Source organism: Eulemur rufifrons, chromosome 3, assembly GCF_041146395.1.
Source record: "Eulemur rufifrons isolate Redbay chromosome 3, OSU_ERuf_1, whole genome shotgun sequence".
Taxonomy (NCBI): Eukaryota; Metazoa; Chordata; class Mammalia; order Primates; family Lemuridae; genus Eulemur; species Eulemur rufifrons.
In genome coordinates, this window is record NC_090985.1 from 65,109,770 (window position 1) to 65,129,604 (window position 19,835).

At 33.4% G+C, this 19,835-nt stretch overlaps 1 protein-coding gene across 1 annotated transcript in view; it reads right to left on the reverse strand.

The window, feature by feature from the left end:
* Positions 1-19,835, reverse strand: part of TMEM67 (transmembrane protein 67) — a 48,507-nt gene that overhangs the window by 25,591 nt on the left and 3,081 nt on the right. Inside the window, exons 3-12 of the mRNA XM_069466225.1 lie at positions 18,954-19,047; positions 13,002-13,101; positions 11,491-11,560; positions 11,320-11,394; positions 5,547-5,609; positions 3,907-4,061; positions 3,694-3,802; positions 2,922-3,008; positions 2,523-2,588; positions 558-714 (exon numbers count right to left, since the gene is read on the reverse strand). Coding sequence (XP_069322326.1) covers positions 558-714; positions 2,523-2,588; positions 2,922-3,008; positions 3,694-3,802; positions 3,907-4,061; positions 5,547-5,609; positions 11,320-11,394; positions 11,491-11,560; positions 13,002-13,101; positions 18,954-19,047 — 976 coding nt within the window. The remainder of the gene's footprint in view (positions 1-557; positions 715-2,522; positions 2,589-2,921; positions 3,009-3,693; positions 3,803-3,906; positions 4,062-5,546; positions 5,610-11,319; positions 11,395-11,490; positions 11,561-13,001; positions 13,102-18,953; positions 19,048-19,835) is intronic.

Genomic DNA, 19,835 nt, shown 5'->3' on the forward strand with positions numbered 1-19,835 from the left:
AGAAAAAGCCCCAATTTACAATTCTACTAATTTTTCTCAGGATATACTCCTAACAACACTATAATTTATGTTTTTAGAGACGGGGTCTTACTCTGTCATCCAGACTGGAGCGCAGTGGCTGGGTCATAGCTCACTGCAGCCTCAAATTCCTGGGCTCAAGCGATCTTCCCACCTCAGCGTCCTGAGTAGCTAGGACTACAAGCACCATGTGTGGCTAATTTAATTAATTATTTATTTATTTTTGTGGAGATGGGGTCTCACTATGTCGCCTAGGCTGTTTTCAAACTCCTGGCCTCAAGCAATCCTCTTGCCTCGGCCTCCCAAATGCTGGGATTACAGGCCTAATTTCTTAACAATATGCCTGATAAAAAAGTTAGAAAAAATTTCTAAGTACATCAGCAATTTATTGTTTTACTTTTTTGGCATGCCATATAAAATCATATAATAAGAGAGAATTCATGATCCTCCTTATAATCAATGGTTTATTTAATTATCATGTGTTTGACTTGTTTATTGACTTCAGCTGAAAGAAAGTATGGTATGTATGGATGTCTTACCTTGGTTCACAAATCTTTTATTATGTTGAAGATTTAGGTTTAACACAGGCACAGCCCAAATATATTGGTGTTGGTTTTCATTAGTATATTCAAGGTACACATCATAAAATATAGGAGTGGGAAAGTCAGTTAAGATCTTAGAAATAGGAATCTCACACTGGAAAATAAAATTAAAAATAAAAACATCACAATTCAAAATTAGAAAGTATATTTATTATCTTTAAAAGAGTGTTTTTTAATTGTACAAAATAAAATATCTTTAAACTATCTAGTTTATATGCATTTCCACATGCCTTCCAAAATATGAATACTGCAAATATGATTCTTTTATAAGGGCCAAAAAAGCTAACAGTAAAGAACTGCTTTGTTCTTGACCTACAACCCAGATGGAGATGGTATGACTTCATTCTCAACATTAAGTGCACATACGTAACCTAAACTTTTGTACCCCCATAATATGCTGAAATAAAAAAAAATAATATAATAAAAAAATAAATTATGACTTGCACTCCACAAAAAAAAAAAAGTGCACATCAGTGAAAATGTTTAAAACTACTGTGCTATGGGATAAACTCCCAATTCTTTCCCCTTATATACAATGATGTCTATGATCTGGCTTCCTTTAACAGAGCCAGGCTTATCTCCCAGTGCTCCCCACCAGTCTATGGTGGTCCATTCATACTAATCTACTTATAGTTCCTAAATACACCATGCTAGTCTATGTCACTGTGACATTGAAAATGTGGTTTCTGCTTAATGTTCCCTTCCCAACTGTGTTCTCCTGGGAAACTCATATTCATTATACAAACCCAAGTGTCACTCTGTGAAGCCTTTCTGTACTTTCCCAGGAACTGGTACCTTGTACATACCTATAGAATAACACATCACATTCTTTGCAATTCTTTGTCTATGTAGCTTTGCCTAATAGGCTATGAACTATTTGAGAGGCAGCCACGTTCAATGGAATAACCATAGTTTTTAAACCTAACAGAACATTGGCTCCACAATTTATCTGATGCATGACTTTGAGTAGATTACCTAATCTTACTGGACATAATTTCCTCACCTGTGAAGCATAGATAGTATGTATCTCACATAGTTATTTTATGGATCAAATGGGATAACAATGATAAAATGCTGAGCACACAGCAGCAGGTATTTAATAAGCGTTACTTCTCTTGGCTCATGTTAGATGCACAATATCATTTATTTATTTTTCTAAAAGTAACATATAAGTGATTTCTGACAAACTAAGTAAATTTATGTTCATGTTAGAAAATTTGGAAAATACAAAAAAAGAAAACAAAAATCATCTCTAATCCCACCATCCAGAGATAACCACTGTTAAAAATGTTTGCTGTCTTCCAATCTGTTTTCCATAATGGTATTTTTTTATTATGGTTTTGTTCTATGGTGTGTGTATACATACAGTTTTCTCAGGAAGCATTTTGATAGACTACTGAATGTCTTTCAAATATTTAATGTCTCATAACATTCCTTTGTACCATACTGTAATTTCAAAATGGGTTGCCAAAGTAAAGAAGGTCAGAGTAGGAAGGAGAGAAAAAGTATGAAGGGAGAAAAAAAGGAAACATTTTTATTTGCTACTGGGGGATAGAATGAGAAGGGAGTAATGTTATTATTCATCATGAAAATAAAGTGGTATTTTTACTTTATTCCAAAATGCTCAAAAGTGGGCATTATTTTTTAAGACTTATGAGCCTAGAAGAAGATAAACAATTGACTGTGAAAATTATGTTTAACATTCTAAGATGACAAGTTACTCTCTTTATGCTGATTAAATTAAGATTTTCTGTGCCCACATAAATTATATTAATTAATGAAATTATTCATTACTATTAAAACATTTCCAATTTCAAAATTTTCAAATAGTATTCCAATTATTGCTCATGTGATATTTTAAAAAATAAAGCTAAAATATAGACTAATATAGTCCAAACTTACATTTTGTTGATAGGTGGTTCCAAAAGAATAAGCAGCATTTAGCCTTGTCTCTGTGTCTGGACAAAGCTACAGCAAAAGAATATAACTGATAAATATCTCTCACAAATGTTTTCTTTGCTTTTAGTCAAGAGTTCTCAAGCTCCCACGTGGATATATGCTCTACATAATACTTATTTCGTGTATCAAGGACATAAAAAGTTAAGGGAGCATCTTTGTTATAAATTAAAGTTATAACTTAAAAAGCAGTTTTAAGAAATTCCAATTTAAAGCACCAGAAAAAAATGAGCTGTAGTATGTTACTTATGCTCTATTCAAGCAATAATTTAGTCTTTTCCTCTTGTCTTTGCCTCAAGCAAAAATAAGGCTCATTACTAATTCCTTAAGTAGAATCATGCTTACCTGTAAAATACCGCCTTCTAAAGTTTGCCACTTGAGAAAATTGCCTCTTATATCATAGGAAGCAGCAACAAACTTCAGTTTTGTATTCTGATTAAAGAAAACAGAATAAAATAATGTCAAATACTCTGAAAGTAATATAATATTCTATGAAGAAATTTTCACTGTTGACTAATCTTTTTTGTTGAAAAATTAAATTCAACTATCTTTATTTTGAAGTTCAATTAATCTAACTATTCCTATGATTAAATACACCTTAAAAAGCTGGACTGGTTTTCTGCATGAAAATTATTATTTTAGAATTCAGAGGCAGCATTAGTGACAGATAATCTCCTTTCAAACCCATTAAATGGGGGCTGGAGGCAGAGGAATAATCTTACTTCTTCATTCTAGAAGGTCAGAAAGTTAGAGGTGGGAATTTGGACCTGTGAAGTGCTGAGCAACATCATGGAGCCCCAATCCCTTCTTTAAAATATGGAAATTCAGAAGGAATTTCAGAAACAGATTGTTTTGCATTTGGTGATGAAAACTACTCTTCCCAGCCCCACTAGTACCACTTGCTGCTATAACCACATAATCCAGAGGTATCCATATACTCAAGTAAGACAGCCAAACTCTATACTGTTTAGTTCCTATAAGCAGCTGATATTTTATTTAGTTTGATAACTAAATTTATAAAAACCTAATAAAGCAAGAATTGTAACTAGTAACTTTATTACTTTTTAAAATTGTAAATCAAAATGTAGTTATCCTCTAATGATATAGAGACTTGTACCTGGTTTTCCCCTTTAAAACTGAAATTTGTAGGAAGAGGGGTAGTAGTGAGTATTTGAGGTGCTAATCCTAGCTGGTCTCCATAAAACAGCCATGGAAGATTTTGTCTCCTATAAACAATTACAATTGTTTTAATAATGGGAAAGAAATATTTATTAATAAAACTGCACTAAATCCAGTCAAAATGACATTTCAACAATCAAAATATCCTTACCAAAATGAAATAGAATGAACAGGGCTCAGTGAAGCAGTATTTTCAAAGATAAACTGAAACAGTCGACATGCATCACATGTGGCAGAATCGTAAGAGTTCATGTTCATCACACACATATTTCCAAGAACTTGGCAAGATGTTAGATTAGCATACATCTACAAAAGAACAACGGCAAAGAAATGTAACATGGACCTGAACAGTCTAAACAAAAATTGATACAAAAATTATGCTTTCCTTTAATTTACCTATTCTACTAATTCTTTTTTATTCTTTTGCTTTTTAAAACGTTTGTTTTTTTGCTAGAAAAAAGAAACATTTCCTCTAGCTTAAGTAGAAAAGAAACTTTCAATATGGGAAGAAAAATGAGTACATTTTAATTATAAATTTTCTGCTAAAATATAAAGATAATCAATTGAAAGAAGAACTAAGTAAAAATGTATAGCATGATATTTAAAAAAACTATTAAGTAGAATATTTATATTTGAAAGAATAATTTGTTTGTATATTACATCTTACACATATAAGTCTACTCTATTTTGCTTAAGTAATCTGCTTTATGAACAACAAAGTAAGATCATTTGTTGAGTTTGCCTCTCAACCTTCTTTTTCAATTTTCCCTTTCAGGCAATTCCATTTTTACAGTTATTCAGGTCAAAATTTTGGAGTGAACTTTTTTCCTCTCCTTCTCATATCCAACTCATCAGTGAATCCTATTGGCTCAATCTTCAAAGTACAGCCAGAAACTAAACCCATCTCTCATTTCCATGGTACCACCCTTGTCTACGGTTCTGCTATCTCTCACTCAGATTGCTCTAATACTCTCTAAATGGTTTCTCTGCTTATGTCCTTAGCCCAACAAATTCTATTCTCCATGCTACAGCAACCCTTTTAAAACCTGAAGTTCCATCATGTCTTCCTTTGCACAAAATCCTTCTACTTCCCTCAGGATAAGTCCCAGGTCCTCACCATAGCCACTCCCTACATCCCTGACCTCTCCGCCTCTGCACTGTCCCTGCTCACTCTGCTCTAGCCACTCCAGCCTCCCGCCTGTCTCTTGAGCATGAATAAGCCAGTGAACTCGTGCCCTGGGACCTCTGTTCCTGAGGTGGTCTCAGCTTAGAACACTCTTTCCCTAAATATTTACATGGCTCACTCTTACTTCTTTCAGGTTTTTGCATAAATATCACCTTCTCAGAGATGTCTGTCCTGACCATTCTATATAAAATATTATAGAATCTTCTACTCCTCTATGTTCTTTACTCCAAATTATTTGCCTTTCATAGCACTTAGTACAAACTGACATTTATTCAGACTATAACTCCATGAGGGATTTTTTTTTTCTGTCTTTTTCTAAAATATCTAATCTGATTTGAGAACTGGGCCTGGCACACAGCAGGTCATCAATAGACATTTACTAAATGACAGTTTCCCCTAACACTCAATTTCAGCTAAAAAAGCCTGAAGACCTTGAATCTGTATATACTCAATACCATTCTCTTTATACATTCTCTTTCAATCCACTGGAAAGAGCTAAGGAGATATATCTACTTAGAGAGAAAACTTTTTTATTATCTGGGTAAGAAAATGATACCACAATTCTTCAAAATGAAATGAATTATTTTTTAAAAATTCAAATTTACCCGACATGCAACTGCTGATGATTGCAAATACTTTGCAAACCATTCTGAAGTTAAAGACATGCCCTGTAAACAAAAAGGTGCATTTTAGTTTTAAGTTCAAATGAAGATTCCCTAACTCCACACTGTTAGGAAGACCTTAATATGCATATTGTTGAATGGGAAATGTCAAACGTTACTTTCTCAATGTTAGTAGAAAAATAGATTCTAACAGGAATATAAGAATTAATTCTAACCAATGTTAGTTATTACAAATAGGACTACAGTATAAAATAATGACACTTGGGCAAAAGAAATAAGCAGACAAAATGTACCTATGATCCAAAAATACTATATGCCCATTTCACTAATACAAAAAATAAAGTGGCAAAAAAAGAAAAGCAAAATATTAATGATCCTGACACTATGGAGTGGTTAATATTTGCTGATTTAGGATTATTACAAATATTGTACTAAATTGGCAAGTAACAAAAAAATTTTGAGGAATGATTTCAATCTCCAAAGTGGTGCTTCTCAATGGTGGGCATCACAATCACCGGTGAAACTTTCAAGAAACAGAAAATGCCTGGCTTTGTTCCAAACCAAAATGAATCAGAATCTCCAGATGAGACCAAGGCATACATGGGTTTTGAAAGCTGTAGATACAAACCTCTGGCTATGAACCACTGCATTAAAGCTTATCTGTACATCTTACTAAAATATGAGGCACTGGGAAGCACCATTGAGTAAATCCTCTGGACACAGAAAAGATACAACAAAGTTACATGGAATACAGTACCAGAATGATCGGAGAAATCTAAAATAAAATCATGAGGTACTATTTTCATCTCTTCAATAAGCAAAATGTATCATTTTATAAGAAAAAATATATGTACAGAAGAAGGCTAAAGATCACATATACAAAAACTGGTAAAATTAGAAAGCAATGGTAATAGCATTGGCAAATCTATGTAAAATGGAGCCACATACAATGTTAGTGATAGTGTGAAAGTTGAACAATACTTTTATAAAGCAATATCCACACACTCTAACCCAGGAATTTAGAAACACTTGGGAAATTTATCTTAAGGCCATAAGCCCTCCAAATGGGAAAACATTTATGTTTATAAAAAGGTTGACAGCAATATTATTAATAACAGAAAACCTCAAAATTCACTGGAAGTACAATTATATAAATTTCAGTACATAAACTAGAGTGTTTTGTAAGCATTAAAAATTATAATTATACAAAAGTGAGCCTGGAACATGGTATAGAGAAACCAAGCAAGTGCCTAAAGCCTAATGAAGTCATGTCAAAAGAACACAGGAGCTACCTTGAAGGCAAGTGCAAATTTGTTACAACTTAAGCTTCAAAAACAAGAATAACAGTAATAGATTATAATACAATGTATAAACAAAGATTCCATGAGTTTACAATAAGGCTTAAAAAAAAAAAAAAGAAAAAGCACAGAGAAAAAAGGATGGCGTTCTTTATAGAAGAGTGTTGGCTAATAAATGTAAAGGGAATACAGAACTGTGAAATCATTAGAAATGATTAGTTCTATAATTGATTCAGGCAAGACTCATTACTGGATGCTGAAATGCATATTTACATACTCTCACAGTAAATCTGAGACTAATTATTAATCACAGTACCTTTATAAGAGAGAGAAGTGGCAGACACAACCATGACCACACAATCAGATTTTGCATCATCAATAACTGGACAACCTGACATTATGTGCTCCTTGTTGTGATGCAATGGGCTGTATACAACCCTATATAATATTCTTGTAAAAAGATGTTTCACTGAGTCTAATCTTGAAAAAAACAATCAGAAAAATCCAAGGGCGGGGGGAATCACAAAAGCAAAGTGAAGCAGGGATCTGGTATAGATTAAAGGAGACTACTACTAAAAAGACTAATTGCAATGTGGGATCCTTAATTGTATCCTCAAAAAGGAGAGGAAAATTATAGAAACAATAGGAAAATTTGGATATGAACAGACATCAGATAATTCTATTATATGAATTTTAAATTTCTTGGGTGTGATTTGAGGAATATGCCCTGGTTCTTAGAGATGCACACTAAAGTATTTGGAACGAAATGTCATCATGTCTACAATTTATTTTCAAATGGCTCAGGGGGAAAAAAATTGTGTGTATGTATGTATGTATGTATGTATTTACATATATAGAGAGAAAGCAAATGTGACAAAAAATTAATAGTTAACAGGAGAGTATGAAAAAAATTAGTCAACCTAGGTGAAAGATATACGCATAGTCACTGTCTTACTCTTTCGACTTTTCTGCAATTTTGAAATTTTTCAAAATAACAGTAGAGAAAACCAAAAAACCAAGATGCTAGTTCACTGTTACTATATTTGGGGAAAGGGAATGGGAAGACACTAACCCATATATATGAAAATTCTTTACTGATTGACAGGTATATTCCTAGAGTAGGATTGGATGCCTTTGTTATAAAATTATACAGAACTAATTATGTTCCAATTTTGTTCCCCAAGAAAACTTCTGACCTTATTGTTCAAAGTAGACTTTTCCAATTAGAAAGAGTGCATGTTATGGAGTCAATACAAGTGTTTCAGTCTAACTGGCAATTACAGTCCCAATATAAACAAATAAACATGAACTCTGGTTTATCAATTAATCAAATCTCTGTCTAAGGAATGGACACACTTGAAGCTCAGACTCGGGGGGATGGGGAGACATGGGCAATATATATAACCTGAACTTTTGTACCCCCATAATGAGCTGAAAATAAAAAAAAATAAATTTAATGAAAAAAAATTAATCTAATCTCTCCTGAGCTTAATTACTTTAAACGAGCTTTTAAAGCCTGACTAACCTAAAAGTACATGGATAAAATTGACTTTTTAGAACTGCCACATTGAGCACACTGAGGACCAGGCAAAGGTAGTCATATCATCTTAACTAGACCTTTTAAATGTTTTTAATTATTATGGATACATAATAGTTGTATATCTTTATAGAGTACATGTGATGTTTCGATACAGGCATACAATGTGAATTAATCAAATCAGGGTAACTGGGTACACATCACCTCAGGCATTTATCATTTCTTTGTGTGAGGAACATTCCAATTCCACTCCTTTAGTTATTTTAAAGTATACCCTAACTTACTGTTGATTACAGTCACGTTGTTGTGCTATCAAATATTGTTCATTCTATTTAATTGTCTAACTATATTTTTGCACCCATTAATCATCCCCCTTTTATTCCTCCCCCACCCCCCACCTGATACCCTTCCCAGCCTCTGGTAACCATCGTTCTACTCTCTGTCTCCATGAGATCAGTTGTTTTTAATATTTACCTCCCACATGTGAGTGAGAACACATGAGATTTTGTCTTTTAGTGTTTGGTTTATTTCACTTAACATAATATTCTCCAGTTCCATTCATGTTGTTGCAAATGGCAGGATTTCATTCTTTTTGTGGCTATATAATATTCCATTGTGTGTATGTACGACAATTTCTTTATTCATCCATTGATGGAGACTTAGGTTGATTCCATATCTCGGCTATTGTGAGCAGTGCTGCAGTAAACATGGGAGTGCAGATATCTTTCTGATATACTGAATTCCCATTCTTTGGATATATATGCATCAGTGGGACTGCTAGATCTTACAGTAGTTCTATTTTTAGTTTTTTGAGAAACTTCCATACTGTTTTCCATAGCGGTTGCACTAATTTATGTTCCCACCAACAGTGTACAACAAGGGTATCCCTTTCCCCACATCCTCACCAGCATTTGTTATTGCCTTTTTGATAAAAGCATTTTAACTGGGGTGAGATGATATCTCATTGAAGTTTTGATCTGTATTTCTCTGATGACTAATGATGTTGAGCATTTTTTCATTTACTTGTTGACCATCTGTATGTCTTTTTGTTTTTGTCACTCCTACATTCCTGCTGAATTGTATGTCTTCTTTGGAGAAATATCTATTCAGATCATTTACCCATTTTTAATTGGATTATTTTATTTTTTTCTATTGAGTTGTTAGAGCTCCTTATATATTCTAATTATTAAGCCCTTGCCAGATAGGTAGTTTATAAATATTTTCTCCCATTCTGTGGGTTGTCTCTTCATTTTGTTGATTGTTTCCTTTGCTGTGCAGAAGCTTTTTAGTTTGATGTGATCCCATTTATCCAATGTTGCTTTGGTTGCCTGTGCTTTGCGAGTATTACTCAACAAGTCCTTGTCCAGACCAATGTCCTGAGGGGTTTCTTCAATGTTTTCTTTTAGTAATTTCACAGTTTCAGGCCTTAGATTTAAGTCTTTAATCCATTTTGATTTGATTTTTGTATATGGTGAGAGATAAGGATCTAGTTTCATTCTTCTGCATATGGATATCCAGTTTTCCCAGCACCATTATTGAAGAGACTGTTCTTACCCTACCGCATGGTTCTTGGTGCCTTTGTTGCAGATAAGTTCACTATAGATGTGTGGATTTATGTCTGGGTTCTCTATTATGTTCCATTGGTCTATGTGTCTGTTTTTATGCCAGTATCATGCTGTTTTGGTTACTACAGCTCCGTAGTATCATTTGAAGTCAGGTAATGTGATTGCTCCAGTTTTGTTCTTTTTGTTCAGGATGGTTTTTGCTATTCTGAGTCTTCTGTGATTTCATATAAATTTTAGGATTATTTTTTCTATTTCTGTGAAGAATGTCATTGATATTCTGATAGGATTGCATTGAATCTGTAGATTGCTTTGAGTGTATGGACATTTGAACAAAATTGATTCTTCCAATCCATGAGCATGGAATATCTTTCCACTTCTTAATATTTGTGTCCTCTTCAACTTCTTTCATCCATGGTTAATTAGACTTTGTTGACATGTTTCATACACTGGCTACACAGAACCAGTCTGAACAGCAGTTATAACATGACTTAAACTAGGGATTCTAAACTTGTCCTTCGGAAAGTATCAGTGTTCTGGACTGGTATGTTTAAATGAAATACATTAATTGAATCAGATTAACTTTAAGAATGGAATAGCCCTTCCCTGTCCACCTTCCCTTCCTGTCAAAGAAGTTTACAATGGGTCTACTGCATAGTGGTGTGTCAGAGGAAGGAGGATGTGGAGGTGGAAGAGATAGTGACATGGCTAGAAGATTGGTTATATTGAGCAAATGAGTAAATTGAGGATAATGAGCCTTAGATTTCTCACTACCAGAGAAAGTACTTAAAAGGGGAAAGGCTAGAAAGAACCCTGAGTAACTGCTTTGCAACTGAAAGCATCAATATGAACTCATTTATTTTAGTGTGTATACACAGACAGACATAGAAATAGTTATAGATGTATGTATGTACATAAGTATGTGAATATATTTCCTAGCTTTGTCTGCTGAAGGGGCATACTAAGTGTGGTAATCTTGGTTTATAAATGTTATCCTGCAAAGCTTCTTAGAGAAATGGCTGATTTCCATCCCACCCCCGAGGAAAACTGTCTTCCATGAAACCGGTCCCTGGTGCCAAAAAGGTTGGGGACTGCTACTTTATAAGTCCTATATGGGGCATTTCTAGCTTAAACATTCTGTAGTTCACTGAAAAAGGAATATGCTAAGGTATAGACTGAGTACTATACTTATAAATTACAATGTCAAATTGTTAGATTAATGTTTCTTAGAGTGATAATTTTTTCCATTTTAAAGTGATTTATACAAAAATGTTTCTCATGTTAGTCTGAAATTAATTACTAAAGGAAGAAATGTAGAAAGTTCCTTAACAATAGAACAAAAATGAAAATATACTCACAAGCTCTCCATAACGTGCAGTTGAAATTCTACATGGAGGAAAATTCCCTGTGCTGCTGAAACATAATCCCCCTGTCTTCATAAATAAATAAGGGAAAAAATACCTAGGTTATGAAAAGTTATAAGCAATTGAATTTATAAATATATAGTTTATCAATTTGATTAGCCTTACTAAAATGTTAGGTTCTGAACATGCACAGGACTTGCTGGTATTAATGAATGTTGGTTCACATCGGATGCACCTGTTCAACATAGTAAAAATAATTTTTGAAATGTTAATATATTATATTAAACCTAATAGAGAACTTGTCTTCATAAAATGATGGATTAGTATAGGTTCATTCAGCTAAGCAACTACTTAACTATATTAAACAAATTTTAAATATTAACACTGATTAGAATACTTTTATACCACTCTATGTTACAAGGCAAAGTATAAGGAAATAAATCTAACCAATAATAGAAGAGTATTTTTTAACTACATGGAATATATAGAATAATACTGAATAGCAAAGATGGTTAAGTCACTCAACTAGTGAAAGAGCCCAACAAATTCATATAAATGAAGCCCTATTTTTACAAGTAATTATATCAAATATATTTTATTTTATCTGCCACAATGCAAACAAGGCAGCATAAGCTTAAAAGATACTTACTTCGCTCCTCATCAAACCTATAACCAACACTTTTAAATAAAATCTATTTATCATCTTAGGAAAGAAAATACTTTATATCTTTCATTAATGAATGAGATAGAGGGAGGGAGGGCACTAGACTAATGGACGCTGATGAATGAATAAATATATGGGTATTCATTACTTGCAAGATAGAGCAGGGAGGAGTGGAGCTAGGGCATGACATAAAACTCAGACTAGGCTTGGGGAAGTCTAGAGGGACAAACTTGGGACTCAGCCCAGTAGTCAGTATTATGATGCTATAACTCAGGTCAGTCTGAGAGAAAAGATGCTCCAACACTAAGTATCCCCAGGAGAAGCTGCTTGACTATTTTCTATATTAAACTTGGGAACTAAAGAGAAAACTATGCTTAGAGGGAAGTCATCATGTAGGCCTCTAAGAAAATTGAAGAAGCTGAAACAGGTATAATATGTTTAAGTTGGAGGTGTGTAGGGAGAGGTGTGGGTCTGTGTGTCTGTGTACACGAACACATGCATAAAGAGGGAACAGGAAGTAATAGAAAGCAGGACTATAAATCAGGGTACCTGGGTTAGTATAATTATTATTTTATTTATTAATGTTTTTCTATATAACATTATATTCATAATACATAAAGGCTTTAACATAGTACTTGGCACATATTATAAAACAAAAACAGCTACCTTTTACTGAGCTGTTACCATGTAGCACTATGCTAAGAAGTTTACATATTTATTTCTGAGCCATTACAGCCTATGAAGTGGGTGGTATATTCCTATTCTACAGACAAGGGGCTGTGACTTATTGAGCTATCCAAAGTCAAACAACTAATAAACTGAGCCCACATCTAAACTCTATTCTGTCTCACACTCTAGGCTTCAACTTCTTTGTCTGTTAATGTCTACTTCTATCCTTCTTTGGGTTATTATAAGGTGTCAGAGATAGGATAGGAAAATACTTTTTAACAGTACAGATTATACATAAATATAAGATGATATAAATGAAGTCAGCCCTGACCACATTGCTTACCTGTTTCCTAAAGCATTTGGTACTGTAAAAGAGTCTTCCTTTTCATCACAGAGCTCACAAGTTGCTTCAGACAACAACATCCCATTAACATTTCTTTCCACTAAACAATTTAGAAACAAAATCAAGATGTAACTCATAGTGAATGTATATTTTCTATATGGTTAGAAAATATTTAATAAAACCCACTTATAACTATTACACTAGTAATTATCAAAACACCTTTTTTTGCAGTAAAGGTATGTCAAGTATCTCCATAATAAAGTATAGAAAAGTGAAACCTTCCCCATTCCCACATAATAAAATACAGGAACTAATTGTCCAAGTCATCATAATAATAAATCAACATTTTTTCCTCAAAAATTACCCATATGTTCCTGTCACACTGGGATGGGGAAGTATTTTCAAAAATTACTGATAATTTTCAGTAATTTAGAGGGCTTTTAGTAGTATTTATTAAAGTTTTAAATTCATATACCCCAAAACACTACAATTTCATTTTTAGATACCTAACTTACAGAAACACTTGTACACGTGTATAAGGACAATCACTGAAGCATTATTTATTAGAAAACAAGCTGAATATCTAAAATAGCAGAATGGTGGTATATACATGCTATGAAATACTATGGAAAAGATGAAGAAGAATCAGGTAGATCTAACAAATCATACCATTAACTGAAAAAAGTATGCTATAGAACAGTATCTGTGGTATAAATCTTTTTTTTTTTTATTTTTTTTATTTTTGCAGACAGGGTCTCATTCCGTTGTTGCCCAGGCCAAAGTGCAGTGACATTATCATAGCTCACCACAACCCCAAAATCCCAGGTTCAAGCAATCCTCCTGCTTCAGCCTCCCAAGTAACTGGGAGTACAGTATGTGCTACCATGCCTGGCTAATTTTTTTATTTTTTGTAGAGACTGGGTATCCCTATGTTGCTCAGGCTAGGCTGTATGAAACATTCATGCAAAAATACTACTTATATTTCCTGTGGCTACAATGTAGATCCTTATGATAAAACAGAAAAAAATTCTGAAAGGACACCCCATCCCCCGCCAAAATGACAATTGCTTTGGGATTGAGGGAGCAATAGAGAACCAGCATTCAGAAAAAAGGTCAAAGAAGACCTTAGTCTTATCCACAGTGTTTTGCATGTGTGGTAAGAGATAATTTTAACAAAAGTAAAGGTGAACAACTTGTTCCCCTTATAGTCATCCCTGTCTCAGTAAATGGCAACTCCATTTGACCTTCACTCAGGCCCCAGTCCATAGAGTCTCCTGTTCTCAGGATCCACGTTAAAAAAAAAAAAAATTATAAAACTTTTTGAAAACCGCTACAAATCCTATCAGTTCTCTCTTCAAAATATATTGAGAAACGAAATTATTTTCTCTACCTCTACAACTAATACTCTGACCGAAGTACCATCTTCTATCACTTGGACTTTTGTAACAGATTCCTAACTGGAGTGCTTGTTTTACACTCCATGCAGAAGCTATTATTAGCCTTTTAAAACCTAAGTGTGATGATGTCACTCCTCTGCTTAAAAACTTCCAAATGGCCTCCCATCTCACATGGTAATTTCCAAGATCACTATCATAGCCTGAAAGTCTTATATGATCTGCACACCATCACCCCCAACTTTTCTGACCCATTTGCTTCCACTTTCCTCCTTCTCTGCTTCAGTTACATTGTTGTACTCGATATGCCTTGAAAATGTCAAATATGCTCCCATCTTAGGACCTTAGTACTTAGTATTCCCTCGGCTTAGAATGACGTTCCCAGTCATCCTCATGGCTCTGTCCCTCACTTCTTTCAAGTCTTTGCTCAGATGCCACCTTTCCAGAGAGGATTTCCATGATCATCCAAGTAAAAATAATACCTTACTCCCTCTCTCTTGCCCTGCATTATGGAGAATTTTAAGCAAGTACTAGTAGCCTCTAAAATAACAAGATACTGTGTTTTCATAGTTGTCACCTAACCTTAAGGGGTCATTAGATGTCAGAGCCACTGTTTAGAGAAAGTAGCAAGAAAATTTTGCTTCCCTCTGCTTCTGATCCACAGATATTTTGAAAGCACCTAATAGGCAGCGGATAAAGAATTATAAGGTAAACAATAACGTGGCTAGAGTAATAGTAACATGACTTGAATGGTTAACTACACAAGATTTCAAAGTAGTTTTTATTCTTCCAGTGTACTGGCTTACACACATGGCCAATACCAAGTGTACTAGTATGTATTTTCTCTTAATATACACTTGTGCTGTCCAGTATGGTTACTGTTCAATATGGCCACTAGTCACTTGGTAACCAAGCACTTGAAATGTGGCTAGTCAAAATTGAGATTTCAAAGATAGTAAGAGCAAAAGAATGAAAATATCTCAATAATTGTTTACCTTGATTACATGTTGAAATGATGATATTTTAAATAATATTAGGCCAAATAAATTATTTCAAATCATTTCACCTGTTTCTTTTTTTTAATGTGTGGACAAGAAAATTAAAAATTATATATTTTGTTTGCACTGTATTTCTATTAGACAGCACTGGTTTATATAAATGACAGCACATTTTTCCTTATGAGTTTTTATTCCAAATTTATAAATAAGTCTGATTTACTTTTATCTTCCTATAATCCTAAAATTTACAGTAGAAATAGCACATTAGGAAATGTAATAAATTTCAAATTGCCATCTAGCTCATGAAATTTTCTTTAGCCCCATCCCTAAGAAAACACCCACCAAATACTGTGAGAATCAAGTTAATCTTTTCAGTAGAGGCAACAGTGCTGGTAAAACTACTAAAAGTCAGTGGGTAATTAACGTACAAATGTAATTTTAAAACCACTTAAATGTCTATCAAGCCAAGGTTCCCAAGCCAAGGCAGGTAAGGGCCTGGTTATCCTTAAGTCTGAGGGCTAAGGGGTAAAATCCATCCATCTACTGCCTCCACTCTCCTGCCACTCAGTCTTCCAAACTCCCTGGTATCTAGCTTCCATTCTCAGTAACTCACTGAAATGGCAGAGTTAGCACCAGTGATTGCTGACTATCAAAAGTAATCTTGGTAACTCAGTTCTTACTGACTTCTCCACAGCATTTGAATCTATGGTCCATCATCTCCTTCATCCCCACTTAGAAATCCCAGAGATATTTCTGACTTTTCCCTTTTCCTCCTCTCTCTATACTCTCATTCACCTGTATCTATTATTTTTTTAATGTTTCTAGCATCTACTCCCTTGTGTATAATTTTGCCCTAACTCTGGTTCCGGTCCCCTTGCCTACAATACTGCAGCAGGCTCTCCACAGTTCCCTCTCCTGGTATTCCACTCCTTAAATGTCAACTCTATGAGGGCAAGGAGTTTGGGGTATTCTGTTCATCCTTTATCCCTAGTACCCCTAGACAATGCCTGGCACATAGCAGGAGTTCAGTAAATATATGTTGGATGAATGAATGCCATAGATGGCTGCTAGAATTATTTTGATAATTTCTCATTCAAAACTTTTAATGAAATTCTCTTGCCTATGGACCATCCTACTGTTTAAGGCCATCCACAATCTCAACCAATGTACTTTTAAATTCAGCAAACCGCTATTCTCAAAATCCCTTCACAGTCAACATGGATATACATGTTTGTCATAACACCCTTGCTCATGCTGCTCCTTCTGGCTGGAATGTTTTCTTTCTTGCTACCTTTTGAAATCCCATTAATCCCTTAAAGTTCAGTTATTACACTGCTTCTTCATGGCAACCTTCTTAACCCTGATTGAAATTAGCTCTTCCTAACAGAGCATTTACTGTTTATAGTACTCATTTGATGATTTAATATATGTACCCCTTGTGAAAGTATTTTATTGTTATATTGTTCTGCAAATTACTTTTTCATACACATATCCTGTCTTCTAATTAGATTTTAAATAATTTGACTGTAGGAATTTTTATGCCATTAAAAAATTAATGTTTGTACTGGGCATGGTGGTACACATTTGTAGTGCCAACTACTCAGGAGGCTGAGGTGGGAAGATTGACTCCTTGAGCCCAGGAGTTCATCCAGCCTGGGCAATATAGTGAGATACCATCTCTAAAAAAATAAGTAAATAAAAGTTTTTAAAAACCCCCCAAAATTAAGTTTTGAACAAGTAATATGTAAAGTATAAATAAAAGGCACAAAAGGATTTAAAATGTAAATGAAGTCTCCTTCCCACCCCTACTCTCAGGCATTCAATTCTTCACTCTTATTACCAGTTTATTATGAATCCTTCCAGAAATAGGCTATGCATATATAAGCACATAGGCATATATAATCTTCTTTAAAAAGTATACATAGTAGCACATCAAATACATAGAACAGTGCTGATAAATAGCAGGTACTCAGTAAATATCTGTATGTGAATGAATAAATTATTCTATATCTTGCTTTTTTACTCAATAAATCTTACATTTCTTTCTATAGTAATATGTATAGAACTGCCCTTTTCTTTTTCCACAGTTGCATTCTATGCCATAGCATAGATGCACCACAGTTTATTGAAACAATCTCATCTTGATAAACTAGACTTTTACATTATTTATAATCATTTGTCTTAGGAATAATGTTGCAACAAAAAAAATACATATAGTAAGTATATCTGAACCAGAAATTTCTAGATAAGGGTTTCCTGGGCAAAGATGACCTGCATTTTAAATTTTGATAAATATTGTCAATTTGGTCTCCAATGAGACTACACCAATTTATAATTTCCCAATAATACTTGAATAACTATTTCTCTGTATCCTTACAAGTACATTGCCAAAGTTGAAAAAGTTTAATAATAAAGTCAGGCAGGTTAAAAATAAAATCTCATTTTAGCTTTAATTCACATTTTCTTACTCCAAGTAAGGGTTACCATTTTTCTTTTCATCTTAAAGTATTTTTTCTCTGTGACTTTATTTATAATTTTTGGCTATTTTTTAAACTGGGTTATTCATCTGTATTTGTAGGAGCTTCACATATATTGAAGCATTTAGATCTCTGTTGTATAAATTATATATTTTTCTTTAGTTTATAGTTTGGTTTTGGTATTATAATTTTTTGTGACATTTAAAAATTTTTATGTAGTCAAATTTACTAATTCTTCTTTCTATGGCTTCTGAGTTTTTTTGTTTATACTTAGAAAGGCCTATTACAGACCAAGACTATATAAATTTTTCCTACATTTTAAGAACTTTCATGGATTCATATTTAATATTTAAATATTTGATTTATTTGGAACTTAATTTTCTTTAAGAAATAAGATAGAAATCCAACATAGTGTTTTCTCAGTTCTCCCAGCACCATTTATTAATCAGTCTTGTCCTCACTTACATAAAAATGTCACTTTTTTCACATATGAATTGAATCTATTTTGATTCTCTGTTTCAAGTCCCATCAATCAGTTCGTGTACCCATATGCCAGGCATACATGTTATTATAGTAGCTATAAAATATGCATAACATCTGATACGGTAGTTCCCTCTTTGCTTTCTCAGATTTTTCTTGGCTTTCAAATATTTTTCCTGATAAATTTTAGAATCTGTTTGTGTATTCCCCCAAAAAAGCAAAATCCTAGAATTTACTAGCACCCGTTTAAATATACAGTCTGGTGGGAGAGTTGACAGCGTTCTAACATTTAATCTTCCCATTCAAAACTGAAGAATGTATTTTCATTTATTAAAGACTGCCAGCCAGGTACGGTGGCTCACACCTGTAATTCTACCCTTTGGGAGGTTGAGGCAGGAGGATGGCTTGAGCCGAAGAGTTCAAGACCAACCTGGGCAAACTAAGTGAGACCTTGTCTCTACAAAAAACAAACAAACAAACAAACAAACAAAAAACCCCCCAAAACTATTAAGTAATCACCAAATTATTTAAATTAATGTCCCTTTCAAAAACAATCACAATGAAGATTCATCACTACTATTTCATAAAGAATCTAATTCTTACCTAAAATATGGCCAGCAGGACAGTAGCATTTTCCTTCTGCAGTTAAGCCATGGGGGCAAGAAATGCAGTTCCAGCCATCTTTAGTAACACCTTTCTAAATTAAAAGAAAAAAGAATTTTTTTCTTTTTAATTAACTTTCTTCTTCTTAGTTGATCATGTAAGTTCAAAAAGCTGAAATAGTGTATAAGTTGCAGTTAATATTCAAATAAATCAAACATATATGGGCCACATAAAAATTCCCTGGATAGCCAATTCATGCTTATATTCCAAAATTAAGCTATATATTATTACTATGTACTGACTACTATTAAAGGATTAACTCTTGGTAATAGTTTTTTTCTTCTTCCTAATCCTTAGTTCAAATGGATTCTAACTTTCAGAATTAATTATGTCCTTCAATATTTCCATTTATAAATATAAAACACAACAGGATTGAATCAATAGAGAGCCAGTTAATAGTTTATAGTCTTACCTGTTCTGAAATAATCAAATTTTTAAAAATTTAAATATATTAGCTTTTAAAAATTTATGATTGAAAATGAGTGAATTTTATGGTATATAAATTATACATAAAGTTGTTCAAATTGATTTGTGAGAGTATTTCCTTCTATCCATTAATAGTTTTTACTAGATAAAGGTTTTTTATAGAGTATGACATCATTCAAAATTGGCCTTATTACATTATGTGGTTTAGGAAAAGCCTGGGGCAAAAAATACAATAATTATAAACAATTATAACCAAAATTAATAGAGAACAATGACAAAAACAAAATAATGCCTCAAATTATTTTAAATTTTGGTTAAAAAAGAGTGGATTTATCAAGAAATGCTCCTATATTTGGCAATACATTTATATAGGACTATTTTAAAAATTACAATATC